The following is a 26,034-nucleotide window of genomic DNA, read 5'->3' on the forward strand; positions in this document are numbered from 1 at the left end:
AAACTACAACTGGATTTCTAAATTGGTAATACGCACTTGGGAGGCTGAGGCAGGAGGACCTCAAGTTGAAGGCAGTCTAATCTAAATAATGAGCTTAAGGCCAGCCTGAGCTACACAGTGCAACCCTGTCTCATAGAACCATAAATACATATGTACAGAGTCTTACACTATGTCACTCTGCACAGGTATCCTATGCCAATCAGGTGCATGGTAGTTGCGAGAATAAAGCTTCACGTGACAAGAACACATTTTATATCATACATGTATGATATGTATGATATGGTAATGCATAACTCACCTAAATGGGGAAACAGATCAGTGTCCAACTGATGTTTTTGAGTGCACAGTTTCACCAGTCTCTGCAGTCGACTTATGCAAGAGAAATGTGGAGAGAAGGCGGTGGCTTTCATGAGGACCCGGTCAGTCCTGGGTGGGTCTGAGATGGGAGCCCTACTGGATGGCAGAAGGGGCAGAGGTCTCTTGTGAGACAACTGCCTTGCTTGTGCTATAGTGTGTGTGGTGAGGGCCACTCCCTGCACTGGTAGGCTGGTGTTCTGAGGTTGAGGTGACTTGCAGACTGAACCCTGCAGTGGCGCTGGAGGTTTTAAAGAAGTGGATAAAGGTGACAGGTGGGAGTGCTGCTGCGGAGGCTGCTGCTGTGAAGGTGCAGTAGGGGGACTAAAGTGCTCTTGCCGAATTTTTAAAATCTCTGTCTCTCTCTGACGCTGCCGATTCTGGGCCAACTTGCTCTGCAACTTCTTTCTCACAGTTGCCCCTTTCTTTAGGTCATCATCTTCCTCATTAAAAGCAAATGGGTCTTCCAGCTCAGTTTCCAGGTAGTGGAGAGGGACCCTTGCCCCAGGTGGAGAGAGGGACATGCCATCCAGTCCATTAGGCATCTTCAAAGCCAACGTGGGCACTGTCAGGCTAAAGGCCATGGTATCCATCTGGTGCCTGACCTTCACCTCATCTATAGGATCATTCTTTTTCTTCCTCTCTTTTTTCGGGATAAAGCCAAGTACCTGCAAGTGGCTGTTGCAGTACCTGTAAAAATACACAAAGACATAGGGAAAGGTTCATCAAACATATGAAGAAAAGTAGAATATAAAACTATAAACTATAAAATATGAATCTGCCAGGTGCTGGTGGCTCATGCCTATAATCCTAGCTACTTGGGAGGCTGAAATTGGGAAGATAGTGGTTTGAGGTCAGTTCAGGCAAACAGTTCTTGAGACCCATCTCCAAAACAACCAGAGCAAAATGGACTGGAGTTGTGGCTCAAGTAGTAGAGCACCTGCTTTTGCAAGCATAAAGCTCTGACCACAAAATTTAAAAAAAAAAGTGAATCCTAATACATTAAAATTACATGGCACAGAGAACTTGTCTAGTTAATGCAATGACCTGAATTTAATCCCTAGTATCACCAAACAACGACAGATTGCATGGCCTTAGTAATTCTTGGCATTAGTCAATTTAATATGCAGCTTTTATGTTGGGCACTGTAGTGCACAGTTGTAATTACAGCACTGGAGAAGCTGAGGAAGAAGGATTTCAAGTTCAAGGACAGCCTGAGCTACATAGCAAGAGGCTATAGCAAAAAAAACAAAAACCAAAAAAGCAACTTCCATTTCCATTACTCTCAAGCAATCCCTAAAGTCTGTGCAATTTTGCTGAGGCAAATATAGGAATTGTACATGTACAGAGGTGGTCACAGAGTACCAAGTCAGTCTGCTGACAAGTGGCCTGGGCAACAGCTCTGTTGTTCCTCACACAGCTTTATTACTCCCTATTCACAGTATTCAAAGCAACTTGTCAAGAGACTGAGGACCACTGAAAATTCTCTTATGGAACCAGGCGCCAGTGGTTCACATCTGTAACCCTACCTACACAGGAGGCAGAGATCAGGAGGATCGCAGTTTAAAGCTAGCCCAGACAAGTAGTTCTGTGAGACCCTAATCTCAAAAAAACCCTTCACATAAAAGGGCTGGTGGAGTGGCTCAAGGTGTAGACCCTGAGTTCAAACCCCAGTACTGAAAAAAAAAAAATTCTCTTATGGAGAAAAATGTATGTTCCAACACTATTTGAATACCTGGCGAATGATGATCTTGATATAATCCTAAAGAATGTCAAGTGTCTGCTCTGTGCTTCACACATGGGGATGGGGGTGAAGTAGGGAGAATGGAAGAAGAAAGTGAAAGAATAAAAGTTGTTAGTGGAATTGCAAGGAATGAGTTTCTCAATAGTCAAAAATACAAACACATGGAATATATCTTCTCTAGTACCAATGTAGAGTAGGTACTGACATAATGTCCTCTATGTAGACAAGAAAACCACATTTTATAGAAATGAACTTGCCCCAAACCACGTTCCATGTGGAAAGTGACAGGGCTGAGACTTGAACTAAAAACAGACCTTACAAAACTCTAATTAGTCTTCAACAATAAGAAGTCTATCTTTGCAATGTAAATGCTATTTTTAAAATACTATGAAAGGACAGAGTTAATAAGAAAATAGAATACCTGCTATGTCAATTAACCACACTGAGACCTTGTGGAGGCATTTGACCAGCAGAACAGCCTTCTCCAAACTCATATTCTTCATATAGTTCCACAATATGTTAACAAGTATGCCACAAAAACAGTATCCCATGCTTAAATAAACTGGAAAACTTCTAGCTTAAACAAAACTATGCAATAATTTTGTTTTTGCTTGTCTGTGCTGAAAAATTCTCAAAACATTAGAAACATCAGAAAGCTTTAAGAGAGGACTGGAGGTGTTGCTCAAGTGACAGAATTCCTGTCTAGAAAGCATGAAGCCCTGAGTTCAAACCCCAGTCCCACCAAAAAAGAACAATGTTCCAAGAGGGGCATGTACCCCTCTGACAGTGGTTCCCAGTCATCTGAAAATGGAACATATTGCCAGGAGCCTATAGCTCATGTCTGTACCTGTGCTACTTGGGAAGCTGAGATCGGAGGATATCGGTTCTAGACAAATACTCAGCAAGACCCTATCTCCAAAAATAACCAGAACACAATGGACTGGAGGTGTGACTCAAGCAATACAGCACTTGCTTTGCAACCACAAGGACCTGAGTTCAACCCCAGTTCCACCAAAAAAAAAAGGAACTTATTATAGCACAAGTGACATCTCTACAGAGCACACCTAGCAGGTTACAGTTAGGTCCCAGGTATAGTTTAAACAAAATATTCAGAAGACAATGGGAAGCAAAGAAAAGGGTAGGGGGAATAGCCAAGAAGTGAAAAAAAATGTAATAAATAGTAAATGGTAGCCAGGTGTGGTGGGCATATCTATAATCACAGCTACTCTTCAGGCTGAGGCAGGAGGATCAAAAGTTCAAGGCCAGTCTGAGCAACTTAATAAAACCCTGTCTCAAAATAAAATTGTAAAGTATTGGGGGCTAGCTCAGTGGTAGGGTACTTGCCTACCATGTGAGCACTAGGATCAAGCCTCAGTACACAAGGGAAAAAGAAAAGACAAAAAAAAGAAACAAATGAATTAGGTTTTTTATTAGTAGGGAAAGGTAAAGTTCAGTTGTTTTTGGTTTCAATTTACAAATCAAACATCCCTGCTCATCTACACAGGGGCAGCCCCAGTTGGTAAATGAGGCTGCTGTGAGCTGCCCCTGGAAGGCCACATAGGCTAATCTGCATATGCAGCCCTCCCTCCCTCTTCCACAGCGTAGGCACCATCTCAACATGTAGTCTGATGTGATGGCCATATCTGTAATCCCAGCACTTGAGAAGCTGAGGCAGGAAAATACTCAGTTTGAGGTCAGTCTGAGCTTCATAGCCAGTTCTAGGCCAGCCTGCCCTACAGGTTGAGGCCCAATCTCAAAAAAACAAAAAAAGAAAGAGCAAATCCTTGCTTCTTCTGAGAGGGTAAATTCTTCATGAGTAGACTAGAAGGGTTTACTTAATTATGAGAAGCATTTAAAATAAGTACACAAATATGCATTTCTATTCTAAAGGAACAAGGATGGGGAAAATGACTCCTAATGCGTATAGGAGTCCATTGGGGAGGATAAAATGTCCTAAAATTACATTGTGGTGATGATTATATAATCTTGTGAAATAGTAAAATATACTGCATGGCACCCTTTAAATGAATGAACTATATAGCATGTGAATCATATCTCAAGATACTTCTAAAAATAAATGTACAGGAAATAAGAAAATGTCTTGACATATATGTACTATTAAATTTATATACCATAGCAAATTTAAGTTCAAAACATCTATTAAAGGGTCAGGTATGGTGGTATATTCCTGTAATCCCAGCAACAGGAACAATGAGGCAGAATTGTGAGTTCAAGGGCAGCCCAGATTCCAGAGTGAGTTTGAAGCCAGCCTGGGCTAACTAGTGAGGACCTGTCTCAAAAATCGTCTTAAAATTAAAAAAAAAAGAAAAATATTTATTGCTAAACACCAGTGGCTCATGCCTGCAATCTTAGCTACTCGGCAGGCAGAGATCTGGAGGATCGAGGTTCAAAGCCAGTCCAGACAAATAGTTCATGCATTCCTATCTCAAAAAAACCAACACAAAAAAGGGCTCACAGAGAGGGTCAAGTGGTACAGTGCCTGTGGGACCATGAGTTCAAGCCCCAGTACCATAAATAAATAATATATATTATTATTATTATTATTACATAAAATAGCTGATTTGCCAAGCACCAGTGGCTCATGCCTGTAATCCTAGCTACTCAGGAGGCAGAGATCAGGAGAACTATTTCAGAGACCTATTTAAAAAAACACCCATCACAAAAAAGGGTGGGTGGAATGGCTCAAGTGGTAAAAGTGCCTGCCTAGCAAGCATGAGGCCCTGAGTTCAAACCACAGTACAGTCAAAAAAAAGAATATTACCTCCTCTGATTTCACTTTAACCTATTCGCAGATAATCCTATAAACAACAAAAATCATTTGCATTCAGTGGTCATGGAATAATTTTGAAAAAACTGTACAATACTTTTTTTTTTTTTGAGACAGGGTCTACTATTGTAGCCCAAGCCAGTCTTGAACTCTCAGTCCTCTTCCCTCCACCAAGTGCTGGGATTACAGGCATGAACCATTATCTCCTGTCAGCTTAGTACTTACAAAACACAGCTACTCTGGACACAGAACACAAAAGCCCTTTCCTTTCTTAACTTGTTCTAAAGAGAAAAAGCTACTTCAAAGACAAATATGAAGACAGATGCTTAAGAGAATTAGTATTTTAAAAATATTCAGGACTCTCCATTCAGTTCTTGATGCCAACTACTAAGACAACACTTGCTATAGCTCAAATGGAAAAAATAAATCCCAGGTTGACAACTGCAACTGTGATAAACTGAATTTAAGACAAAATCACAGAGCTGTGTTTACACTGGAACTTGAGGTAAAAAATTAACACAAGCCCAGCAATTCTTCATGTTAAAAGAGGCAAGGGTAAAAAAAAATCATCATTTCCAGTCAGCTAAAACCAGCTAGACAGATACGTTTAACCTAACACGCAGGTCCCTTTCTCACCTGAGATTAAAATTTTATTCCTTGCCTCACTAAGCAGCTGTTTCTAACTTTCAGATATTGTAATTTGAAGCCTTAAGTGCTCATTAGGAATTCTAAAGGAGTATTCCCAAATCACCACATTTATATGTACTCATTTTGGTGGGACCTCTACCAATACAAACTATTTATTTCATATGAAAGTAAAAAAAGTGCTTATCGTGACATAAAAACACATGACTCTTTTTCATCCAATTTATGCAGATGCATTTGTATTTCAGGAACATGGATGTGTGTGTGTGTGTGTGTGTGTGTGTGTGTGTGTGTGTGCACGAGTGTGGTTAACATAGAAGTAAAAGGTTTAAATTTTCTACCTAAAGATAACAAGAATCTAAAACTTTTGGAAAACAAGCATGCATCTCCCTATAAAGAGGATTAAAGAAAAAGGCAAGAAGAGATTATACGTGAAAGCATTCATTTTCCTAAAAATATGAAAGACAGCCAATGTAAGACTCCTTCCTTAAAAATAACCCAACTATTTTTTAAATTCAGCATAGCATAAATTCATAATACTGAGGATAAAGCCTACTCTTCAAGTGAAAATACAGTTTCTAAATTATGGTAAACATAATCTATTCAGAACACTTTTTAACCAAAAAAGGCAAGATTATAAAACAATGCCAGATACTACTTAAAAGTATGTTTGCAAATGCATCTTCTGAATGATTTAAATAACATCTTAAATTCTTTTTCAACTAAGTACATATCCTTTATTACCTTTCAAGCACAGATTTAAAAAACCCAAATTATTACCAATCATGACACTTAATCAGTTCCTATAATTTCTATCGGTAGGCAGATGATAGAGAAGTCAGAAGCTACTTTTTATGGCCGCAACCAAACAAATCAGCACCAAGGATTCAAGCAGCAATTTTCAGGGAAAAAGTATTTTTTTAGTAATTCTAGAAAAGTATGAAATCAATAAAAAGAAGAAAACACTCGAACATACTTTGGCATAAACCCTCATATTTGCTAATCATTTAAAGGAAACTGTTATATTGAACTACATTGTACATGTATGTATGAAAACAGCATAACGAAACTGACTAAAAACTGCTCAGAAAAGATTAGTGGGAGAAGGCTAGATGAGAAAAGAGAGTAACAGAGGGCTTTAATTTGACCAAAGTAAAATAAATGCATGAATGGAAATGCTACTGGTGAAACTTCTTTATACAACTAACATATAGTTCAAAAGAAAAGTTTTTTAAAAGGAAAAAAAGAAATTGCCATCTCTCATCTTAGAAATATTCCAGCGTTTACTTAGATTACCCACAGAACTCAACACTTTAATTCACCACATCAGAAGAAAGAGAGAACAAGGATGAGGGGAGAAGACACAGAAAAATCCCAAGACTGCTAACAAAATGAAGAACTGATTCTACTGGTAACTCTTACCTGCGATCCTCTGATTTGGGGATGGGGTTGGTGCAGCGCTGGCTGTTATACTTGGCCACATATTCACATTGCTTGAAGGGGGCAGTCTTGTCCTCCAGAACGTGTCTGATACAGAAAGCGTAGCCGTTGAGACGCCGTTGCTTGCACAGTTTGGGACTATATGAGCACAAGGGCTTATTGTCAACCTCAGAGAAGTGTATATGTTTCCCTTCATACATCACGTGACTCTATTCCTTGTGAACATCAGCTATAAGCCATGGAAAAAAAAAAAACACAAATGATAGATCAGAGAGTGTAAGGTAAGTTCAAATTGAGAATTTCACTGAGGGGCTTCTGGCCCCACAGCCATACCTGATTTTAAATCTTCTGCACCATAGCAACGTTAAGAGAACCCCAAAAATACCACAGTTTGGAATGCTGCTGAATCAAGATGAAGCAGATTGTCTACAAAAACATCAAAAGGCCTAGTTAACGAATAGACATAAGCAAAGCCAGTTCACCCAGAACATAAAATATTGCGGCATCACCCTTTCTAATATGATGAATTCTTCATTATAATCCAACATCCCAATAAAGAGGTCAACTAAGAAAATAAGAGGCATTATAAAACATGTTGCCTTATCTCCTCCATTGAACCAAATTATGCTCTGGTTAGGTTTTGTGAATACCTCAAAGCAGCAGAGTTCTTCCACCAAATGAACGTCACAGGTGCAGGGTTTTTCATTTCTCTACTGTTGTTTGCATGCTATGCTTACTTTCAGAACCCAGATCCCTTTATCATACCAATGGAATGAACTGTAGAAATTCTACATTTTTTTGATACGTTGTCAGAATATTTGACAATTTGTGACAAACGTTTTTGTGACATACAAAATAGAACAAATCTCTGCTTCTAAAAAATATATCACTTTCCTTCTAATATTCCATCACATCTATCCCGTCCAAGTTCTAAGCTTCTTGAACCCAAAGACTGGCCACTCAACCATATTTATATCATTTGGTCAATGCTTTGCACCACATGGAGCTCCTAATCACTCAAAATAGAATAATTACAGTTTGACTCTTTTGAGATTCCCTAAGAACATAGAAAGAAGAAATCATACAATATTCGCTGCCCTTCTACACACAAAAGGACCAAGGGTAGCATTTATATAACATACAATCTATAACATGGAATCAACTTTGTGAATTCAGAAGGGTCTTAGTGAACGAATGTAGCCTAACCCACCCTCCCAAAACCACCCAGTTAGCTAACTGAAACAGCTTAGATACCAGGTACCAAAAAACTCAAGAAATATCCTTTAAGAAAGTGAGTATCGCTGGGAAGTAACTCCATGGGAAGAGTGCATGCTTAGCATGTGCAAAGCCCTGCGTTCAACCCCAACAAGAACGAAAGAGAGAGGGAGGGAAAGAGAGAGAATCAGTGAGAGGAAGAGAGGGAGGGAGGGAGGAAGGAAAAAGAAACGAAATTTCCTACAACAATGAATAACACGATACTTAAATGCTTGAGGTTTCAGAAGACATGGTTAGTCAAGTCCAAAATCAGCCACTTACTGTGTTATCTTGAACAAATCATTTAACCTTTCTGAATCTCAGTTTTCTCATCTGCAAAACAAGGATAACAGTAGCTATGTTATTGCTAGGTTGTTCTAAGGAGCAAATAATAAAACATGCAGCAAACTAGTATCATGCCTAGCACATGGTAATCCCTGGACAAATGGAAGTTACTCATAAACGTTAATGTCATATTACACATTCCATCTGCCAGGGATAATGGTGGAGCATTTCTATTGTTCTTCAGAAAATATTTCACTTACATTAGTATTAAAAAAAATCTAAAATATTAATTTAGTTAATAGAAATCGCATGCACTAGCAAACAAATCTAATCACAGACCAATGTAAAACAAAGTGTTTTCTCTTTTCACCCTATTAGGATGCAAAAAAGAAAAGTTGGACTAAAATTTAAATTTAGCTGCCCTAGAGGTCTGACTATTCAGGACAGGAAATATATCAAAGCAAAACCATGATGTTTTTTATTGTTACAGTCTTTATACTACTCACCCACCTGACAAACACTTCACAAAATTCGTTCAAGTCCATATGAAGTTCAATAAAAAATTTTTTTTAAATGCCCTGAATATAAGTTTAAAAAGTCATTTACAGGACCAATTTGATTGCTTTGGAGAAAAAAGAAAAAAGCAGCTTACATGTAACAAGTACAAGAATATTTTAGACTCATAGAAGGAAGTCTGAGGGCAGGGATGGAGGGATATGAAGAGCAACATTTGCTTTTTATTGACATATTGTAGGCATGTAATCATATTCTCTGTCTCCCCTTCTAATAGCATCTTAATAAATCTAAGCTTTCAAAAAAGAATTTGCTATCAATGTAAAACTTCATTTCAAAATGTTGTTTCAAACTTTTTTCTTATCCTAGCTACTCAGGAAGCAGATATCAGGAGAATCATGGTTCAAAGCCAGCCTGGGCAAATAGTTCTTGAGACCCTATCTCGAATATACCCATCACAGCCAGGTGCTGGTGACTCACACCTGCAATCCTGCTATTCAGGAGGCAGAGATGAGGATGGCGGTTTAAAGCCAGCCCAGGCAAAATAGTTTGAGAGACCCTGTCTCAAAAACCCCTTCACAAAAACAGGGCTGGTTGAGTGGCTCAAGGTGAAGGCCTTGAGTTCAAGCCCCTATACCACAAAAACAATAAATAAATAACAATTTTTTTTCTAAGTTCTTTACAGTGCTAAGAATTGAAAAGTTTTGTTTTGTTGGTTTTTGAGACAGGGTCTTCCTATGTATTTCAGGTTTGCCTTAAACTCACCATGTAGCTCAGGCTGGCCTTGAACTTGGGATCACCTTGCCTCTGCTTCCCTGAGATTACAGCCATGTACCAACAGGCCAGGTTTTTTTGTTATTTTGGGTGATTTTTTTTTTTTTTTTGGTGGTACTACAGATTGATCCCAAGGTCTTGCACTTGCTAGCAAGTATTTTTGCTTGTTTGTTTGTTTTTATGGTGCTGGGATACAAAGATTACTATGAATGTTTGTCTAACTATAAGCACTCTTACCAGTGAGCCACACCCCATTACCTCCCCCCACAAAAAAAAAAAAGAAAGAAAGAAGCCGGGTGTGAGTGGCTCTGCCTATAATCCTAGTTAATCAGAAGGCAGAGAAGAGAAGGACCACAGTTTGAAGCTAGACTGGCAAATAGTTTGAGAGGCCTATCTCCAAAAAAACCATCACAAAAAGGACTGGCAGAGTGGCTCAAGGTATAGGCCCTGAGTTCAAGCCCCAGGACTGCCAAAAAAAAAAAAAAGAAAGGAAATGTATAAAGGGGTGGAGGAGGCCTTACTCACAGCTCTGGACACCCAAGTTTCTCTACTTTCACTGAACCTAAGAACAGACTGTACCATCTGCCCTGAATAATGGACCTCTTCCTTCTTTATTTTCAACACAGTGCTCCACTCCTCAAATCAGCCACAGTCTAGTCCTTAAAAATACAGGTTACTCATCACCACAGGCAGAACCCCCCAAACTCAGTTAGTTACATACTACTCTGAGGCGCTTTGTGTACTTCCCCATTTGGGCACTCATATCAGCACAATCTATTTTAACTGCCTGCTCTTCTGCTGTCTTCCCTGCTAAAAAACAAGCTCCCACAGAGACCACCGGCCTTCTGTGCATTATTATATCCCTAGGCCGAGCACAGGAACCAGAAGGTAATGGGTGCTCAGTAAGTACATACTGAATGCATAAAAGATTCTGTTACACTAACTCTTTTTTGGGGGAATTGGGCTTGAACTTAGGGCCTACATCTTGAGTCATTCCACCAGCTCTTTTTTGTGATAAACTTTTTCAAGATAGGGTCTTCACAACTATTCGCCCAGGCTGGCTTCAAACCTCCATCCTCCTGAATAGCTGGGATTATAGACAAGAGCCACTGGCGCCTAGCTGTTAACAGTAATTCTTATTTCCATGTTGTCTATTCAAAGATTACTACATTTATTCCTGATTGTATAATTCTTTTTGTTTGTTCTTGGTGCTAGGAATTGAACCCAAGGCCTCACTCATGCTAGGTAAGAGCTCTAGCATTTAAGTAATTCTTTTTTAAAAAAAACACTATAGTACTTCAGTCTACACAATGATTTCTAACAGCTACAGACATACACCAAGAGAAGTTAGTATAATTTACAAGATTTAAAATTTTTTAATAGTCTGGGGTATAGCACAGTGGTAGCCAAACCATCCTGAAAAAAAGGAAGGGAGAAAAAGGGAGGGAGGGGAGTGAAAATGGCCCTGTGTTTTGAACTCCAACTTCCTTCTAAATGATTATTTTAATATCAAAAGCACTTTTTTTTATAAGCTGGAAACAACTACCCATGTGCTCATGTGGTCTTTTCTATATAAGTAAATAATTTTTTTTTTTTTTGGTGGTACCGAGGTTTAAACTCAGGGCTTCACACTTGTTACCTTTTTAAATTAAGAAATTATGACAAAAGCACTAGGGCATAGTTGATGAAATGGCTCAAGTGGCAAGAGCTTGGCTAGCAAGTGTGAGGCCCTGAGTTCAAGCCCCAGCACAGCAAAAAAAAAAAAAAAAAAGCACTAGGGCAATTCTCAAGAGAAAAAAAACCTCTGGAGTGTTTTGTTTTGTTTTTCATTCTTTACCTCTAGCCTTCCACAACTGGACCTTTTTCCCCCTACCCGTTACCAAAGGTAAAATTCACATCACCTTCATTCTGGCATTCAATGTGAGATACAACAAAGAAACATATGAACATATATGTGTGTGTGTGTGTGTGTGTGTGTGTGTATATATATATATACATAGTCCACATAATATTAATTAAATGTCTTATAGGCCCTAAGACTTAAAAAATACCATTTTCTGGGCTGGGGTGTAGCTCAGTAGTAGAGTGCTTGCCTAGCATGTGTAAGGCACTGAGATTAATTATATTTTCTAATCCATGACAACAAATAGGTAAAACTAAGCTTTGCCTTTTAATAGCTGATGAAAATCACTTTAACAAGGAAGAAAAAAATCATAAGACTAAATTTACTATAGTTATCATCTTTAGCTGTGAAGACAACTTGCTTAGAATTTATAGAATCTCTGCCCTCTTAAAAGGGAAAATACAGGCAATTAAGCACTTCAGAGCAACAGCAAAATAAACACATTTATGTAGTATTACCAAAATGTAGAAATAAGTATTACTGAACAGACAACATTCAAGGCCCATAGAAAGAATATACCCATAGCAAACAGATCTATGTCCTGCAGCTCAAAAGAAGGAAATATGATAAGATGTAAAATCTTTAAAAAAAATCCTTCTTTATACTGTATGCTGAGTTTAACTGGTAAACAATTTTTATAGTTTCTCTCTTTTTACAAATACAGAGGACAAAATATTAGCAGTGAGAAAAGGAAGCTAAGCTTTTACAAAAGCAACCAATGGCCCTTTCAGCCTTGCAGTAGCAACCGCAGAACAATCTGGCACAACATAACAATTACTCTCTGTGGACCACCCCGTATCACCTCCACGTGGAGTCTCTGCATGCCATTACTGTTCTTTGATTCTTGTTTCAGAAAGATGCTCATTTCACTGCCACGGCGTCTAATTGCCATCTGTAATTTCATACTCCACACCTTTAAAGAGCATAAACCCTACAAAATACTTAAAATTATTTTTTAAACTAGAATGAATTCAAACTGTCAGAACATTATATTTAATGCAGATATAAAGAATTCTCACTTATCCCAGGAGGGGCTACTGTTACAATCACATTTAGAGTTTCAATGCTATAAAGTCTTTTTTCAATTTTTTTTTTTTTTTTTGCAGTACTGGGGTTTGAACTCAGGGCCTCACACTTGCTAGGCAGATGACGTTCTATCACTTAAGCTATTTCACCAGCTCCCATGCTTTACAGTCTTAAAAAGGTTCTTCCCTCATGTTCTCTCTTTTTTTTCCATTACTAGAGTTTGAACTCAGGGCTTACACCTTGAGCCACTCCACAAGTCCTTTTTTGTGATGGGTTTTTTTCGGGTTAGGGTCTCGAGAACTGTTTGCCTGGGCTAGCTTCAAACTGCCTCCTGAGTAGTTAGGATTACAGGCATGTGCCAATGGTGCCCAGCCATGTTCTCGTTTTTAAAATGAGAGGTAATTCAACATGATAGAGCAAAAAATTAAAAAAGTAAATGTAGCTAAAAAGGTGAATACACTAATTAAAAAACTTAACATTCACACTATCAAGACAAACAGTAGTGAAATTTGAAGAATGATGAAAATCCATAACTGAAAGAGAAAAAAAAGTGAGAAAACTGCCTGTCACCCAAAAATATAAACATGCATAATAATTAAAGTTCAAAATAGATTATTTAAAAATAAATGCTTATTAAATGTCTGTTACATGCCAAAGACTGGCCAAACAGCACCAGGAAAGTTGCATTACTTATTTAAATTAAAATATTTTAAAGGACCTTCACACTAGCTCCTTTTCTGATAGATCAGAAAGGTAAGGATGACTGATGCAGCAGTGGAGATCATTCATGGGCTCTGGTGGGAATCAGGGATGGGGCTCAAATCTGGTAAATTCTCTCATCTGTATGTACCTCACTGAATTGCTCAGGAGAATTAAATTAGGTATTTCATGAACCATGCTTAGCATGGTATCCAGCATATAGTAATCACTTAGTGTTAACTACTATTAGAAACAGTAAGTAGTAGCTTATTAGTACTATCATTTTAATCTAGAATCTGCAGGGCTAAAATGCCCTCTGCAGCTGCTTATCGTTTTGTGAATGCAGCAGTATAATCTCCATTAATTCAGGCCCTCCCACCTTCTTGGGGCTAGCTTCACAGACTCTACAGAGAATTCTTTCCTGTGATCTATATTAAAATGTTTTTTTAGGGCCAGAGGCGTGGTTCAAGTGGTAGAACACCTGCTTTATAAGCATGAAGTCCTGAGTTCAAACTCCAGTTCCACCAAAAAAAAAATAAAAACCACTTCACATTCTATAGAACTTTTACATTCTGATGTTCTTGTGATGGTAGTATTAGAAGTGTACTAGCACACATGAGGCCCTAAGTTCCAAAAAAAACAGTCTTTGAGAGCATTTATTAGCTCCAGTTAATAACCCTTTTCAACCAAATGCTTTCTAAATTCCTATCAGTGTCACAATCACTATTGTTGCAAAAATCCTACATTACAGGACAAGAATGGAGAAAAACTAAGTTGTAGCTACACTCCTCAAAGTTCTTTTGTTCTAAGAATCTGAAACTAATGGCCTCTTTGTTACCAAATTCCACATAAACTTTTCCCTCTTCTTTACTCTATGTCTCTGAAGCAGGACCCTTGACAACTTTCTCTTCTTGAAAATCCCTCCAGGGTGCTCAGTCATTGGCTTCCTTTTTTTTTTTTCTTTTGGCAGTATTGGGAATTGAACAGGGCCCAGTGACTTTCTTTCTGCCCTTCTCTTGCCCCTACACTTACATGTCAATATTCCAAAGTTCTTTTAGTTTATAGGGGCACAAGACTGAAATGCTTACAGGAGTCACCAGAGTGGGTCAGGGAAAAACTAGCAAACTTAGCTCATCTAAAGGCACTGACTCACAGGGAGCCAGTAATCCTAGCTACTCAGGAAGCAGAAATCAGGAGAATCGAGGTTCAAACCCAGCCCAGGCAAATAGTTCTTGAGACCCTATTGCAAAAATATCCAATACAAAACAGAGCTGGCAGAGTGGCTCAAGTGGTAGAGCACCTGCCTACCAAGCGTGAGGCCCTGAGTTCAAACCCCAGTACCACAAAAAAAAAAAAAAAAAAAAATCCAAAATTTGCTAGCACATGGATAATGCCTATAATTCTAGCTACTTGGGAAGATAAAATCAGGAAGATAGACACTCAAGGGCGGCCCAGGAAAATAGTTCACAAGATCCGTTTTCCAAAATAACCAAAGCAAAATGAACAGAAAGTGTGGCTCAAGCCATGAAGTGTCTGCTTTGTAAGCTTGAAGCCCTGAGTTCAAACCCCAGTCCCACCAAAAAAAAATCCAAAATTTCCCACAAGCCTCTTCTATAAAACAGCAGTAATTAAGACACGCACAAACACAAAAAGCCTGACAAAACATCTCTAAAGGCTTTTATTATCATTTTCACTCTGCATCTTCCCTAAGTCTTGAGGTTATTACCTGAGGTAAACAAGAAACATACAGTTGTCAATGCACAAAGGTGCACTTCCCTTTTCTTACACCCTACTGTCTAAACCCATTTACCTCCGACTACCACCTAGTACCAGCTGAGCGTGATACCCGCGTCTCCACGTGGCCATCCTCTGCAGCCTGCTTACCTTCTCAGCCTGCCTCTGTCACTCTTCCTCTCCATCTTACTGCCAGCCACCTTAGTTCAAACCCTCTTCACTCTCTTCTCAGCAGCTGCCTCACAGGCCTAATTCCAGTGTTGCCCTCCTCATTCCACTCTTTATACAACCCAAATCCTCTAAATTCTAAATAATTTATTTGGCCAAAGGCCTTCAGGGTCTGCTTATAAATTTAAAAGAAATCTAAACTCATTAACCTAGCACAGAAACTTGTTTTGCCCAGACCAGGCTGACCTCTCCTCTCACCATTTATTCTCCTACTCTCTATGTTCCAGGGCCACAGAGAAACAAAATTTGCAACACAGAACACTCTTTTGTCACTAAGCGTTTATGAATACCTAACTCCTCCCATTCACTTAGGACTAAAACCTCTTCAGCAAAGCCTTAGGGCCTGCCCCTAGGCCAGAGGAGAAAACTAGGTTTCTTCCTGTGCCAGCCCATCCTTATCACTCAATGTTGTAAATATGGGCTTATTTTTCTTCTCCAATGACTAAAAACTCCTCATGGGCAGGGAATGGGTCTTTGCAATTCCCTGCAAAGGTTCGTCCAATCTTCTCTGTAAACACTCCTAAGTGAGCCTAACTGAGGCCAGCAGCTACTCAGACCTCCAGAGCCATATAAATAACTGCAAAATCTTAAAGGGCAAGGCTAGGATTAAACTAAACCCACCTCCTCCTTTACCTATGGTGTACTTACTTACCACTCCTGACTCACAGAATTCCACAGCACAGACTAGGCTGAAACTCTATGAATATACTGTACAATTTCTTAGTATTATTAATATATAGTGAGTCAAGAACATGTTAAAAATTCCCATCAAGAGTATTAAAAATCTTTAGAGGAAAACATGATGTGAAGGTTACGCAACAGAACCACTGGAGAGAAAGGCTTGATACCCCATTCCTCTTCATTTTCACAGCAATCCTATGACGTAGATACCTACTACCACCCTCTTCACAGATGAAGAAACTGAGACCTAATGAGACTAATTTTACTTATCCAACGTCACATAACTAGGATTCAAAGTCAATATAACTTCAGAGCCCAAGATTTTCATCAAAACAAAACTACACAACTACTGTTGCCTGGAGGAACCTCAGCTTATGTTTATGCTGTGTGCACACACTCACACAAACACAGAAAGAAAGCGCATTAAAATGTTAACAGTTAGTGTCCCCTGAGTAGGACAAACAGGTCTATTCTCCAAATATAGTATAAGCATGTATTATTTTTCATTAGAAAAGAAGCAAACAGCGGGTGCTGGTGGCTCATGCCTATAATCCTAACTACTTGAAAGGCTGAGATCCAAAAGATCGCTGTTTAGGCCAGCCAGATCAGACAGTTTGTGAGACCCCCATCTCCAAACTAACCAGAGCAAAATGGACTGGCGGTGTGATTCAACTGGTAGACTGCCTGCTTTGCAAGTACAAAGCCCTGAGTTCAAACCCTAGTTGAAAAATAAGAGAAACAGTATTTAGATGATGCTACTACAAAGAGGGTGGGCTAGGGGAACTAACGTTACATGAGTACCCGTGATCAGTCAAATATATGGAGCGGTCACCTAATCTTTACGTTATAGAATTATATTTCCACTTCCAGATAAACAAACCAAAGATTAAGTAACCTGCCCAGTGGAAGACCTGGGACCAGAACTCAAAGCCTAGTCTAACCATATATGACTGTGGGAAGTCACAACAGAAAGACTTCATCAAAATCAGTCCTAACAGCCGGTTGCAGTGGCTCCCGCCTGTAATCCTAGCTACTTAGAAGGCAGAGATCAGGGCTGGTGGAATGACTCAAACAGTAAGAGCGCCTGCCTAGCAAGTGTGAGGCCCTGAGTTCAAACCCTAGTGCTGCCAAAAGAAAGAAAGAAAATCAGCCCTAAAAACAAGCCACGTTTGTAAAAGAAAAAGAACCAAGTAGTCTGTCACTTAAGTGAAGGAGGGAAAAGAGGGGAGCCTAAAATTTTAACTTTGAGTTTCTCCACAAGAATCTCAAAATAGCCAGGAACATTGTCTAAAATCAGCCTGTACAGTCAGGGCCTCTCTATTGCTGTTTTAAGGAACACAATTACATTAGCGTAAGTTAAAGGGACTTAGACATGACTCCATTATATTTACAGTGGAGTATCTGCTTTAGTGATAATTTGCACTCATTTATTCACCTACTGTTTACAAGTGATCAGAGTGAGGGTTTTTACAAGGGTGGGGTTACTAGTCTGAGAATGCAACTGCATTCTGATATAAACAGCCAATGGTCTTTTGCTATCTATAACCAGTGCATCAAACCTGGGTAGGGAGAGGTGCTAACCCCGGGGAACATCTCACATACGAATGAACGGTAGGCATTTTTTTGAAATGACATTTTCAATTTTGAGTACTCAGACTTTGAAATTTTTAAATCTATGTAAACTCAATTTTTCATTTCTCTAAAGACAGCAATATGATTTGCTGAGAAAAATAATTGGAATAGCACATACAAATTCCTTTATAAAATCTTCCAGAGAAAAGAAAACTTGATTACTTCAGACTTACAAATTAAACACCTACTTTTTAAACTAAACCTTTAAAACTGAAAGAGTACATTGCCTTCCAACTTATTTATGTGGGTTTTGGGACAGGCTCTTGCTGCTTAGCCCAAACTGGCCTCAAACTCACAACCCTGCCTCTGCCTCCCTTGTGCTGGGTTTGACGGATACGCCCACCACACAGCTATGGTACAGATGCAGTTTTTGAAAACTGAGGAATACGCCAGGCACCGGGGGCTCACACCTGTAATCCTAGCTACTTGGCAGGCTGAGATCGGGAGGATCAGAGTTCAAGGCCAGCCCCAACATCCCTAAAATAACCACAGCAAAATAGTCTGGGGGTGTGGCTGGAGAGGTTTGCAAGTGTGAAGCCCTGAGTTGAAACCCCAGTTCCATCAAAAAATAAAAAATAAAAAATAAAGTTTAGGAATATGAAGATAAAAATATGTATTTAAAATATCAAATTATGAGGCAACAACAAAATTTCTTTCAACTCTTAAAGCATTCTGGGAAAAGGGACTCAGAAAGACTTTTTTCTAGGCAGTATCCTCTAAAAATAATAAACTATAACAGAAGTAATGATTTTTGTACACATTTTTATGAAAATGCCCAAGTCAAAAAGCAATTTCAATTAATCAATAAAGTTAAAACAACCATTAATGTAATTTGCATTTTGGTATCAAATCCAAACAATCTTCCACAAACAAGACTTTCTGAAGCACGATGCTCAAAGGCTGATTATCCATCATTATATGAGAACAGTTTCAGGAGGACAAAAGGAAAAGTCAGACAGACATACTTGGTAAGAATGACATAAGGAGTCTCAGCTGGATAGGTACCTGACAGAAATCAGGGCTGACAAAGTCATGGGTTACCACTGCTCAAGTGCCCTACAGGTTAAAAGGTCAGAGTGTACAACACCTCTGTCAGCAATGTCCACCCTGCCACCAAGCAGGATACACACACACAAGCTCACTGGAAAGAGGAGAAAGGACAAATGAAAAAGTAAAAAATTACCAGCCCACACTGAGGATGGGGGTGGAAGGCTCCATTAACATTTCAACTTGAACACTAAAGGACAAACAGGAGGAGGTTAAGCCATAGCCACAGGAAACATCCTATCCTTGAAAAGCGGGAAATTGAGATTTGGAAACTTCAGTTTACTACACTGCAAAAAAAGAAAAAGGAAAATTTCAGAGTTTGTAGCACCAAAATAGAACTAAAACTGAATCCATTTACACAGAAAATAAAAGCTCAAAACCAATGTGTAGTTCTCAAAGGGCTCTTCCACAAATCCTGAGTTGTGGCAATCACAAGTTTAAGTTTCCTCAAAAAAAAAAAAATCTATTTCTAGGGTGAAATATAAAAATATCACATAAATCTAAATAATCATTACCAGAATAAAGAAGTGACTGACTCTTGCACTGCAGGTAGACCTGGCTGAGGAGCTGCCTGCCCACCTCCCCTTCCTCCCTGTCCCCAATTCTGAATGCTCCCAGGCAACCTGACAAGCAGTGTCCCCATGGCTTTGGTTCCAGGACAGTGACCAAGGAAGAAGGAAAACTCCTTCATCTGGGGGCTGCCCCAGCCATCCCGCCCGGTCCTGCCCCTCTAGTGACAGTCTCCTTCATCTTTCTCCCGGCCAGGGGGCCTGAGGACCCCAAAAGAGTCGGAGTGGGGGGAATGGGGCGTAAAAATCTGAAAACAACACTCCGGGTTTGTGGGGTTAGGGCTAAAACAGGCGCTGGGCGAAGGCTGTGCCGCAGAAACACCACCTGAAGCCACCTCCTCCCTCCCCACCCCAAAAAGCCCAGTCACTAACTAATAACGCTAAGGAAAACCCCTGGAAAACTTTTCCAAACCGGAAGAGAAGGCTTCTCCCCGGCCCGCGGCTCCGGGGACCGGCTGGAGTTTGCAACCCCGAAAGGGCTTGGCGGGGAGCGGGGTGCGGCGGGGGCGAGGGGCGCAGGGCGGAGTACCTTCAATGGACGGAACTGGCCAAGAGTTTCAAAATAGCCGAGTGCTCTCCCCCGCGCCCTCCGGGGGCCCGGGACCCAGAGCCGGGGCTCCCCACGCACAGGGCAGCCCCCAATTCGGGCCTAAAAGGAAACTTTCCGGGCCGCGGCTGCACCTGACTCCTCACCGCCCTCCACCCCACCCCACGCCCGCCAGCCTGCCCGCCCCGCCCCGGCCTGGCCGCCCCGAGCGCGAAGGAGGGGGAGAAATAAATTCAAGGGTTACCAGAATCCGGGGGGCGTCTACGAGACACCCACGGAAAGCGGGGGCGGCCGCCCATGCTCCTCCGAGGCCCTGACTCCCCTGTCCCGGCAGCCCGGGCCTGCCGCCCCACCGGAGGGCCTCGGAGCCCGCGCCGAAGTCGGCCCGCGGCGCCGCCGTCCCGCGCCGACGCCCCCAGGGGACCCCGGGGGGCGCCGAGGCCCGGGTGCGGGGGCAGGGCGCGGCCACCTCAGGGCCCGCCGGCCCGAGGCCTAGCCGGCGCCCCCCTCTCGCCGCACAACCCCCGACCCTGGCCCGCGTAGGCCGCGCCGCTCGCCCCGCTCTCGTCCCGGCTTGGCCGGACCCCCGCCGTCGGGAGCTGCCGGCTCAGGCCTCCGAGGCCCCCGGCCCTCGCCACCCCAGCGCCGGCCCCACTCACCCTTTCATTCTCCGCCCAGGGCCTGGCGTGGGCCGGCGAATCCCCGGCCTCACGTAAGCGCGCTCGCCGCCCGCCCTGCCTGCGCGGCCCAGCCCGCCGCCCTACGGGAGCCCGGGGATGTGGGCCGGGCCTGGGGCCGCCTCTGCTTACCTTTCAGCAGCTTTTTTTTTTTTTTTTTTTTTTTTTTTTTTCTCCTTCCCCCCTTTTCCCTGGGCTGACAGATCAGAGTGAGAGGCGCTGGCAATGGACTAGGGAAGCTCGGTTACTGCTGCTACTGCTCCCCCCTGGGCTTCGGCGAGAGCCTTTCCCTGTCAAGCAAGAGGGGTGAGGACCATATTTTTATTTTGGAAACTAAAAAAGTGCTCCCAGGGTCGGTGATTATTAAGGGGAAATCCCTGAATATACTCTCCAGCCAAGAAGGCAGGGCTGCCGGGGCTGCACAAGAAGAGGCAGCAGCCTCCTACAGCACCACTACAGGCACTGCGAGGACATAACACCAGAGCGGCTCCTCTGCCCTCCTAAACGACAACTTTCCTACCATCTTGGAGGCAGGCAGAGGGGCCGGGGGACCGTGCACTCTGCTCCCCAAAAAGTGCAAACTTGCACGCCTCATCTCTGCAAAAGCAAGGCCACCTGGGCCGTCTGCACCCGGCCCGGGGCCAAGAGCAGGGAAGAACTTGAGGGTGCATTTGTTTGCTCCGGGGGGAAAAGTGTCTCTGTACCTTCTGCAGAAATCTTTGCAAGACACAGGTTCTCCGGTATTGCTCTTTTCTACTTTGTTTTCCCGTGTTGATGACAGTGGTGTTTTCGTTTTGTTTCTCAGCCTCATGATGGTGTTCCTCCACACGGGTCTTAACTTCTGGGTCTGGTGGTCAGTTTGTAAATCTGTACTTCAGGAGACTTCACCGTCACTTTATTTATCTGCCAATTTATTTGTATCATTATATAGATAAGTGTGTTTTCATATATTTAAGTTTTCGTGTTGCTGTAAGTTGATTATAAAGATAGATGTCTTTTGTCTTCTCTCAAAGCAATGTAAATAAAGCCTATTGACTGCCGAGAGGCACGTAATATAATAGCTGTTTATTTTTCACAGTGCAAATAAAAGCACTGTGTATTTAAACCCCCATTGTATAGCTGACCACGCTCCTGGATATAATCCTAATTCTGTTATGGACTGACCATGAAGAGAGGTTGCTGTAAACCTGTAAGTAGATTTCAAGATGCTTTGGATTTTCTTTAAGTAACATTGTTTATTAAGAATGACATCTAAGCACTTAGAATTTTTTTATTTGTATAGATTTCTTAAAATTTAGATCGTTGGTACATTAAACAGGTTGTTGTCTGCTTCCTGAAAGACAGAACTGAGAAGTGTGTTTATTTTTACTAGAGTTGAAATATTAGCTCTGAACTTCCAATGTGCTGCCAGCCTGTGGAGTGACTTTTCAGAGATTGCAGTGGGTGCATGGACTTCCTTTTTTTTTTTTTTAATTTATTTATTTTTGCAGTACTGGGGCTTGAACTCAGGGCCTTCACCTTGAGCCACTCTACCAGCCCTATTTTTGTGAAGGGTTTTTCAAGAGAGGGTCTCATGGAAGTATTTCCCCCGGCTGGCTTTGAACCACTAATCTCCTGATCTGTGCTTCCTGAGTATCTAGGATTACAGGAGTAAGCCACCGGGTGCCTGCCTGGACTTCCTATTTTTAATGAGCAAAGGTGAGTAGATGAATGGGATCAAAGTTACGCCACATGGAAGTGGTACAGAGGTGACAAAGGAGTGCTGCCAAGTGCAGCGATTCCAGCAGAAGTCATACTGGAGGAGAATGAACTGCAGAGACATTTTTCTATTTTTATGAAGAAAGAGAACAATAATAGAGAATAACTATTCTTTTTGTATACTGTACAGAGAATGAGGAATTGAGTCTTGTACTAAAAGTTATTTTTTGACAGATGTTGGCTAACCACGTGACAATGAATTTGTAATATGAGTGTCTTAAATCAGTAGATTATTTAATTTCTTTTGCCTAAAATTTATTACAAAGCACTTAGAAATAACTGATGACTCCACTTAAAAATGTGTATTTGGGGGACTGGGGGTGTGGTTCAAATAATACAGCAATCTGCCTGACAAGTGCAGGCCTTTAGTTCAAACCCCAGTACCACCAAAAAAAAAAAAAGTGTATTTTTTGAGCTTCCTAATTTAGTGATTGTCTCAACTTTAAGATGAGTTCAGGTAAAGCATATACCAGATTTTTTTTTTTTTTTTTTGCAGTACTGGTGCTTGAACTCAGGGCCTACACCTTGAGCCACCCTTCCAAAGGGATTTTTTGAGATAGGGTCTTTCGAATTATTTGCTGGTGCTGGCTTTGAACAACAATCTTCCTGACCTCTGCCTCCTGAGAAACTAGGATTACAGGCATGAGTCACCAGCAGCCAGTTTACAGCATTTGTTTTTTTAGTATTTGGAGATAAACAGTGAAAATCACTTCCCTTAACTTAAATCTCCAGTGGACTTGAAAAGTGTGCTTGCTACCAAGCACACTGTTTTGCCTTATATGTGGTGTAACATTGTGGATGTGCTTTGAATGTTTCAAGAAATTAAGGTGTATTTGTTTGCATTAAGCTGGTTGTATCTTTTTATGCAGTCCCTCTTGTCACCAAAGAAACATGTTTGCATGTCTGTGGGGTAAGGCTTTCCATTAAGATTGTAAATTCTCCTGCTCAGTAGTTTCTGAGGTGGCTACCACAGCAAGGCTGCCCTGTGTCTACAAGTGCTAGGTTCCTTCTCTTTGCCAAAACATTTTTTTTTTTCATCAGTGTTTGGGATTGAATCCTGGGCCTCCAGCATGCTAGGCAAGTGCCTTTACTCTGACCTACGTTCTCCATCCCCCAAAACAAATTTTAATAGTCAGGTTTTGGGCCCTCTTTATTCATTAGTGATAACTCTAGTGACTTATTTTATTTTAGTGAAGTTGTTTGGAAGAATGCAAATAGAGAAATAAACATTTGTCGATGGAAATGCACTGTGACTTCAGAGGGCTCTTCCAGATACTAAAGATGAATAGTTTGGCCTTTAGTTAAAATAAGAAATGTTTGTCTTAGTATTTTTCCTGTCTAAATATTTAGTTGATCTGCCATTCTTGTTGGGGTTTTTTGTGTGTTGTAAGGTCGCACTGTGTGGCCCAGGCTAGCCTGGAACTTCAGGTCCTCCTGCATCTGCCCCCCAAGTGCTGAGATTATTGGCATATACTTCTGTGTCCAACTGGATCTACTTTTTGGTATTGACTTGAGTTTTGTAAAAAGTGACCACCTTGTTGTGAATACTACAGTGAATTATTAAGAAAATACCATATATGGCCTATACTTAAAAGGTTTCATTCACGGGGATTGCGAGGATTTAAAGTGAAAGATAGTGCATGTTAATATATTAGAATTTGTCTTTAAGCATAAAAGCCAAGCCTTTATTGGCAAATGTTTACTGACAAAAATCACCATTTCTTAAAAAAAAACAAAAAGCAACACTGACAGCAGACATGGTTATACAAATTTAGTGGGTTTTGAGGAGGGTAGTGGTTGGGATGTGAACCTTCCCTAAACATACAAATGTTTTTTCTGCAACTTCTAAAAGCAGACTCTAAAGTATACCAAATCGGGCAAGGTGCCTGCCTATAATTCCAGCTGAGGCTAAGGCTGAGGCAGGAGGATCATAAGTGCAAGGCCAGCCTGACTACCTATACCCTGAATGAATATGAATGTCAACCAAGAGTCTCTGGCTAGTATGAAAACCCCAAAGAGTCAAGCACAATGGCACACAACTATAGTCCCAACCATAGAGGAGGCTGAGGAGGGAGGATTGCTGCTGTATTCACTATACTGATCTGGTGTCCACACTGAGTTCAGCATCAAAATGGTGACCTCTCTGGAGGTTTTATTGTGCTGATCGGTAGTGGCTACCTGTGAGTAGCCACTGCTCTCCGTCTGGGCAACAAAAGTGGGGAAGACCCCAGAAGTAAGTAGGTAGAAATGAGTTTGTACATAGGCTAAAAGTTTTCCATACCACACTAGTACAATTGGCCACAGACAACTTTCTTTTTCACTTTAATCATTTCTGTTTTGGAAACATTTGTTGGTAGCTTGTCTATCTAAACGAGAGATTTTGGTTTCATTGTGTTACTGTGCCCTTCGAGAAACTATTTTCTGAGATAAGCGTTGTATTCGCAAACACGTCATAGCTTTAGATTATTTAAGTGTGAAATTTCTGTAAGGAAGATTCAACTATGGTCAAAATATATAAGAACATTCATCAGGTAATCTCCCAAATTTTAACATCTCAGACTAGAGATGTGGCTCAAGTGGTAGAGCACCTGCCTAGCAAGTGCAAAGCCCTGAGTTCAAAACCCCAGTACCACCTCCAAAAAAAAAAACCCATCTCACCCAGGGACCCTCAGACTTGGGAACTATTATCTGATTACCTGCCAAAATCCAAGAAAGGAGTTGGGAGGGAGGAGCAAGGGGGTGGTTGTTTTTGTTTGTTTGTTTTAAATCCCCACAAAGGCAAAACATACCTCCAAGAACTAGATGGTCAGTGACAGCTGGACAGTCAAGACATGTCCCTCCTACCGTTTTACTACCTTCTTATCAAGCTACAGGCAGAGAAGGTGACACTGTAGCCTGTAGGCATATTGATTCCTGATGTTAGAAAAAGGAAAATAACTCTCCAACAGAAGTCATGTTTTAAGTAATGATTAGTAAAAAGAAACATCCCCAAAGCAGTATTAAAAATGAATTTGAATCAGCCTTTACTATGATTTATAATGGAAAAAAAAACTGTCCCCAAAGTGTTGGTTAGCTAAAACAGTATAGTAAAGAGAGAACTCCATAGAGACTTCAGGATAATAAGCAGAGGTTTGCACAAAGGTGACAGTGTTCATTTCTGCGACATTCCTGGTTAAACAAGCTGTTGTAGACCCTCTGGGAATGTAACCACTATTTCCATGGGAAAATAAATTCCAGGTTTCAAACAACTAATTTACAATGATGTTGTGGAACACAGCTCACTAATAAGTTTGGATTTCCTGTGCTCTAACATCCTTGCCATATTATAGATGGCTAGAAGTCAGCTAGTAAGAGTGGCAAGGTAAGGGGAAAAATCATCTTGTTCAAATAAATTGAGAAAAAACTAAATAAGTTAATTATTAATGTAGCCCAAATAGCATGATTAAAATTCAGATAGGGAAGATTTATCAAAGATATAACATGGTGAAGCCTGTTATAATACAGAGGAAAAAGAAAGAAGAAAAAAAAACCCTCAGTAATTGAAAATTGTACTGTTTAACTTCACTCTGTGTTCTTTGGCATTTCTATTTATGTGTACCTGGGTGCCATGTGATCTTGTACACATTTTTCCGGTATTGGCATTTGAACTCAGCCTACACTTTGAGCCACTCACTCTACCAGCCCTTTTTTGTGAAGGGTTTTTTCAAGATAGGGTCTCTTGAAAGAAGATTAGACT

At 40.9% G+C, this 26,034-nt stretch overlaps 1 protein-coding gene across 9 annotated transcripts in view; it reads right to left on the bottom strand.

Moving 5' to 3' along the window:
- Ino80d (INO80 complex subunit D) overlaps positions 1–20,756 on the bottom strand; it is a 72,267-nt gene extending 51,511 nt beyond the window's left edge. The window contains exons 1-6 of one of the 9 annotated variants that reach the window (XM_020181144.2): positions 19,846–20,023; positions 18,884–19,034; positions 8,508–8,558; positions 7,305–7,397; positions 6,954–7,200; positions 299–1,044 (exon numbers count right to left, since the gene is read on the bottom strand). In XM_020181144.2, coding sequence (XP_020036733.2) covers positions 299–1,044; positions 6,954–7,171 — 964 coding nt within the window. In that variant the 5' untranslated portion in view covers positions 7,172–7,200; positions 7,305–7,397; positions 8,508–8,558; positions 18,884–19,034; positions 19,846–20,023. The other 8 variants (XM_074071537.1, XM_020181149.2, XM_020181146.2 and 5 more) reach the window with 8 other exon arrangements.
- Between the last annotated feature and the right edge of the window lie 5,278 nt (positions 20,757–26,034).

The sequence above is a fragment of the Castor canadensis genome, chromosome 4, assembly GCF_047511655.1.
Source record: "Castor canadensis chromosome 4, mCasCan1.hap1v2, whole genome shotgun sequence".
Lineage (NCBI taxonomy): Eukaryota > Metazoa > Chordata > Mammalia > Rodentia > Castoridae > Castor > Castor canadensis.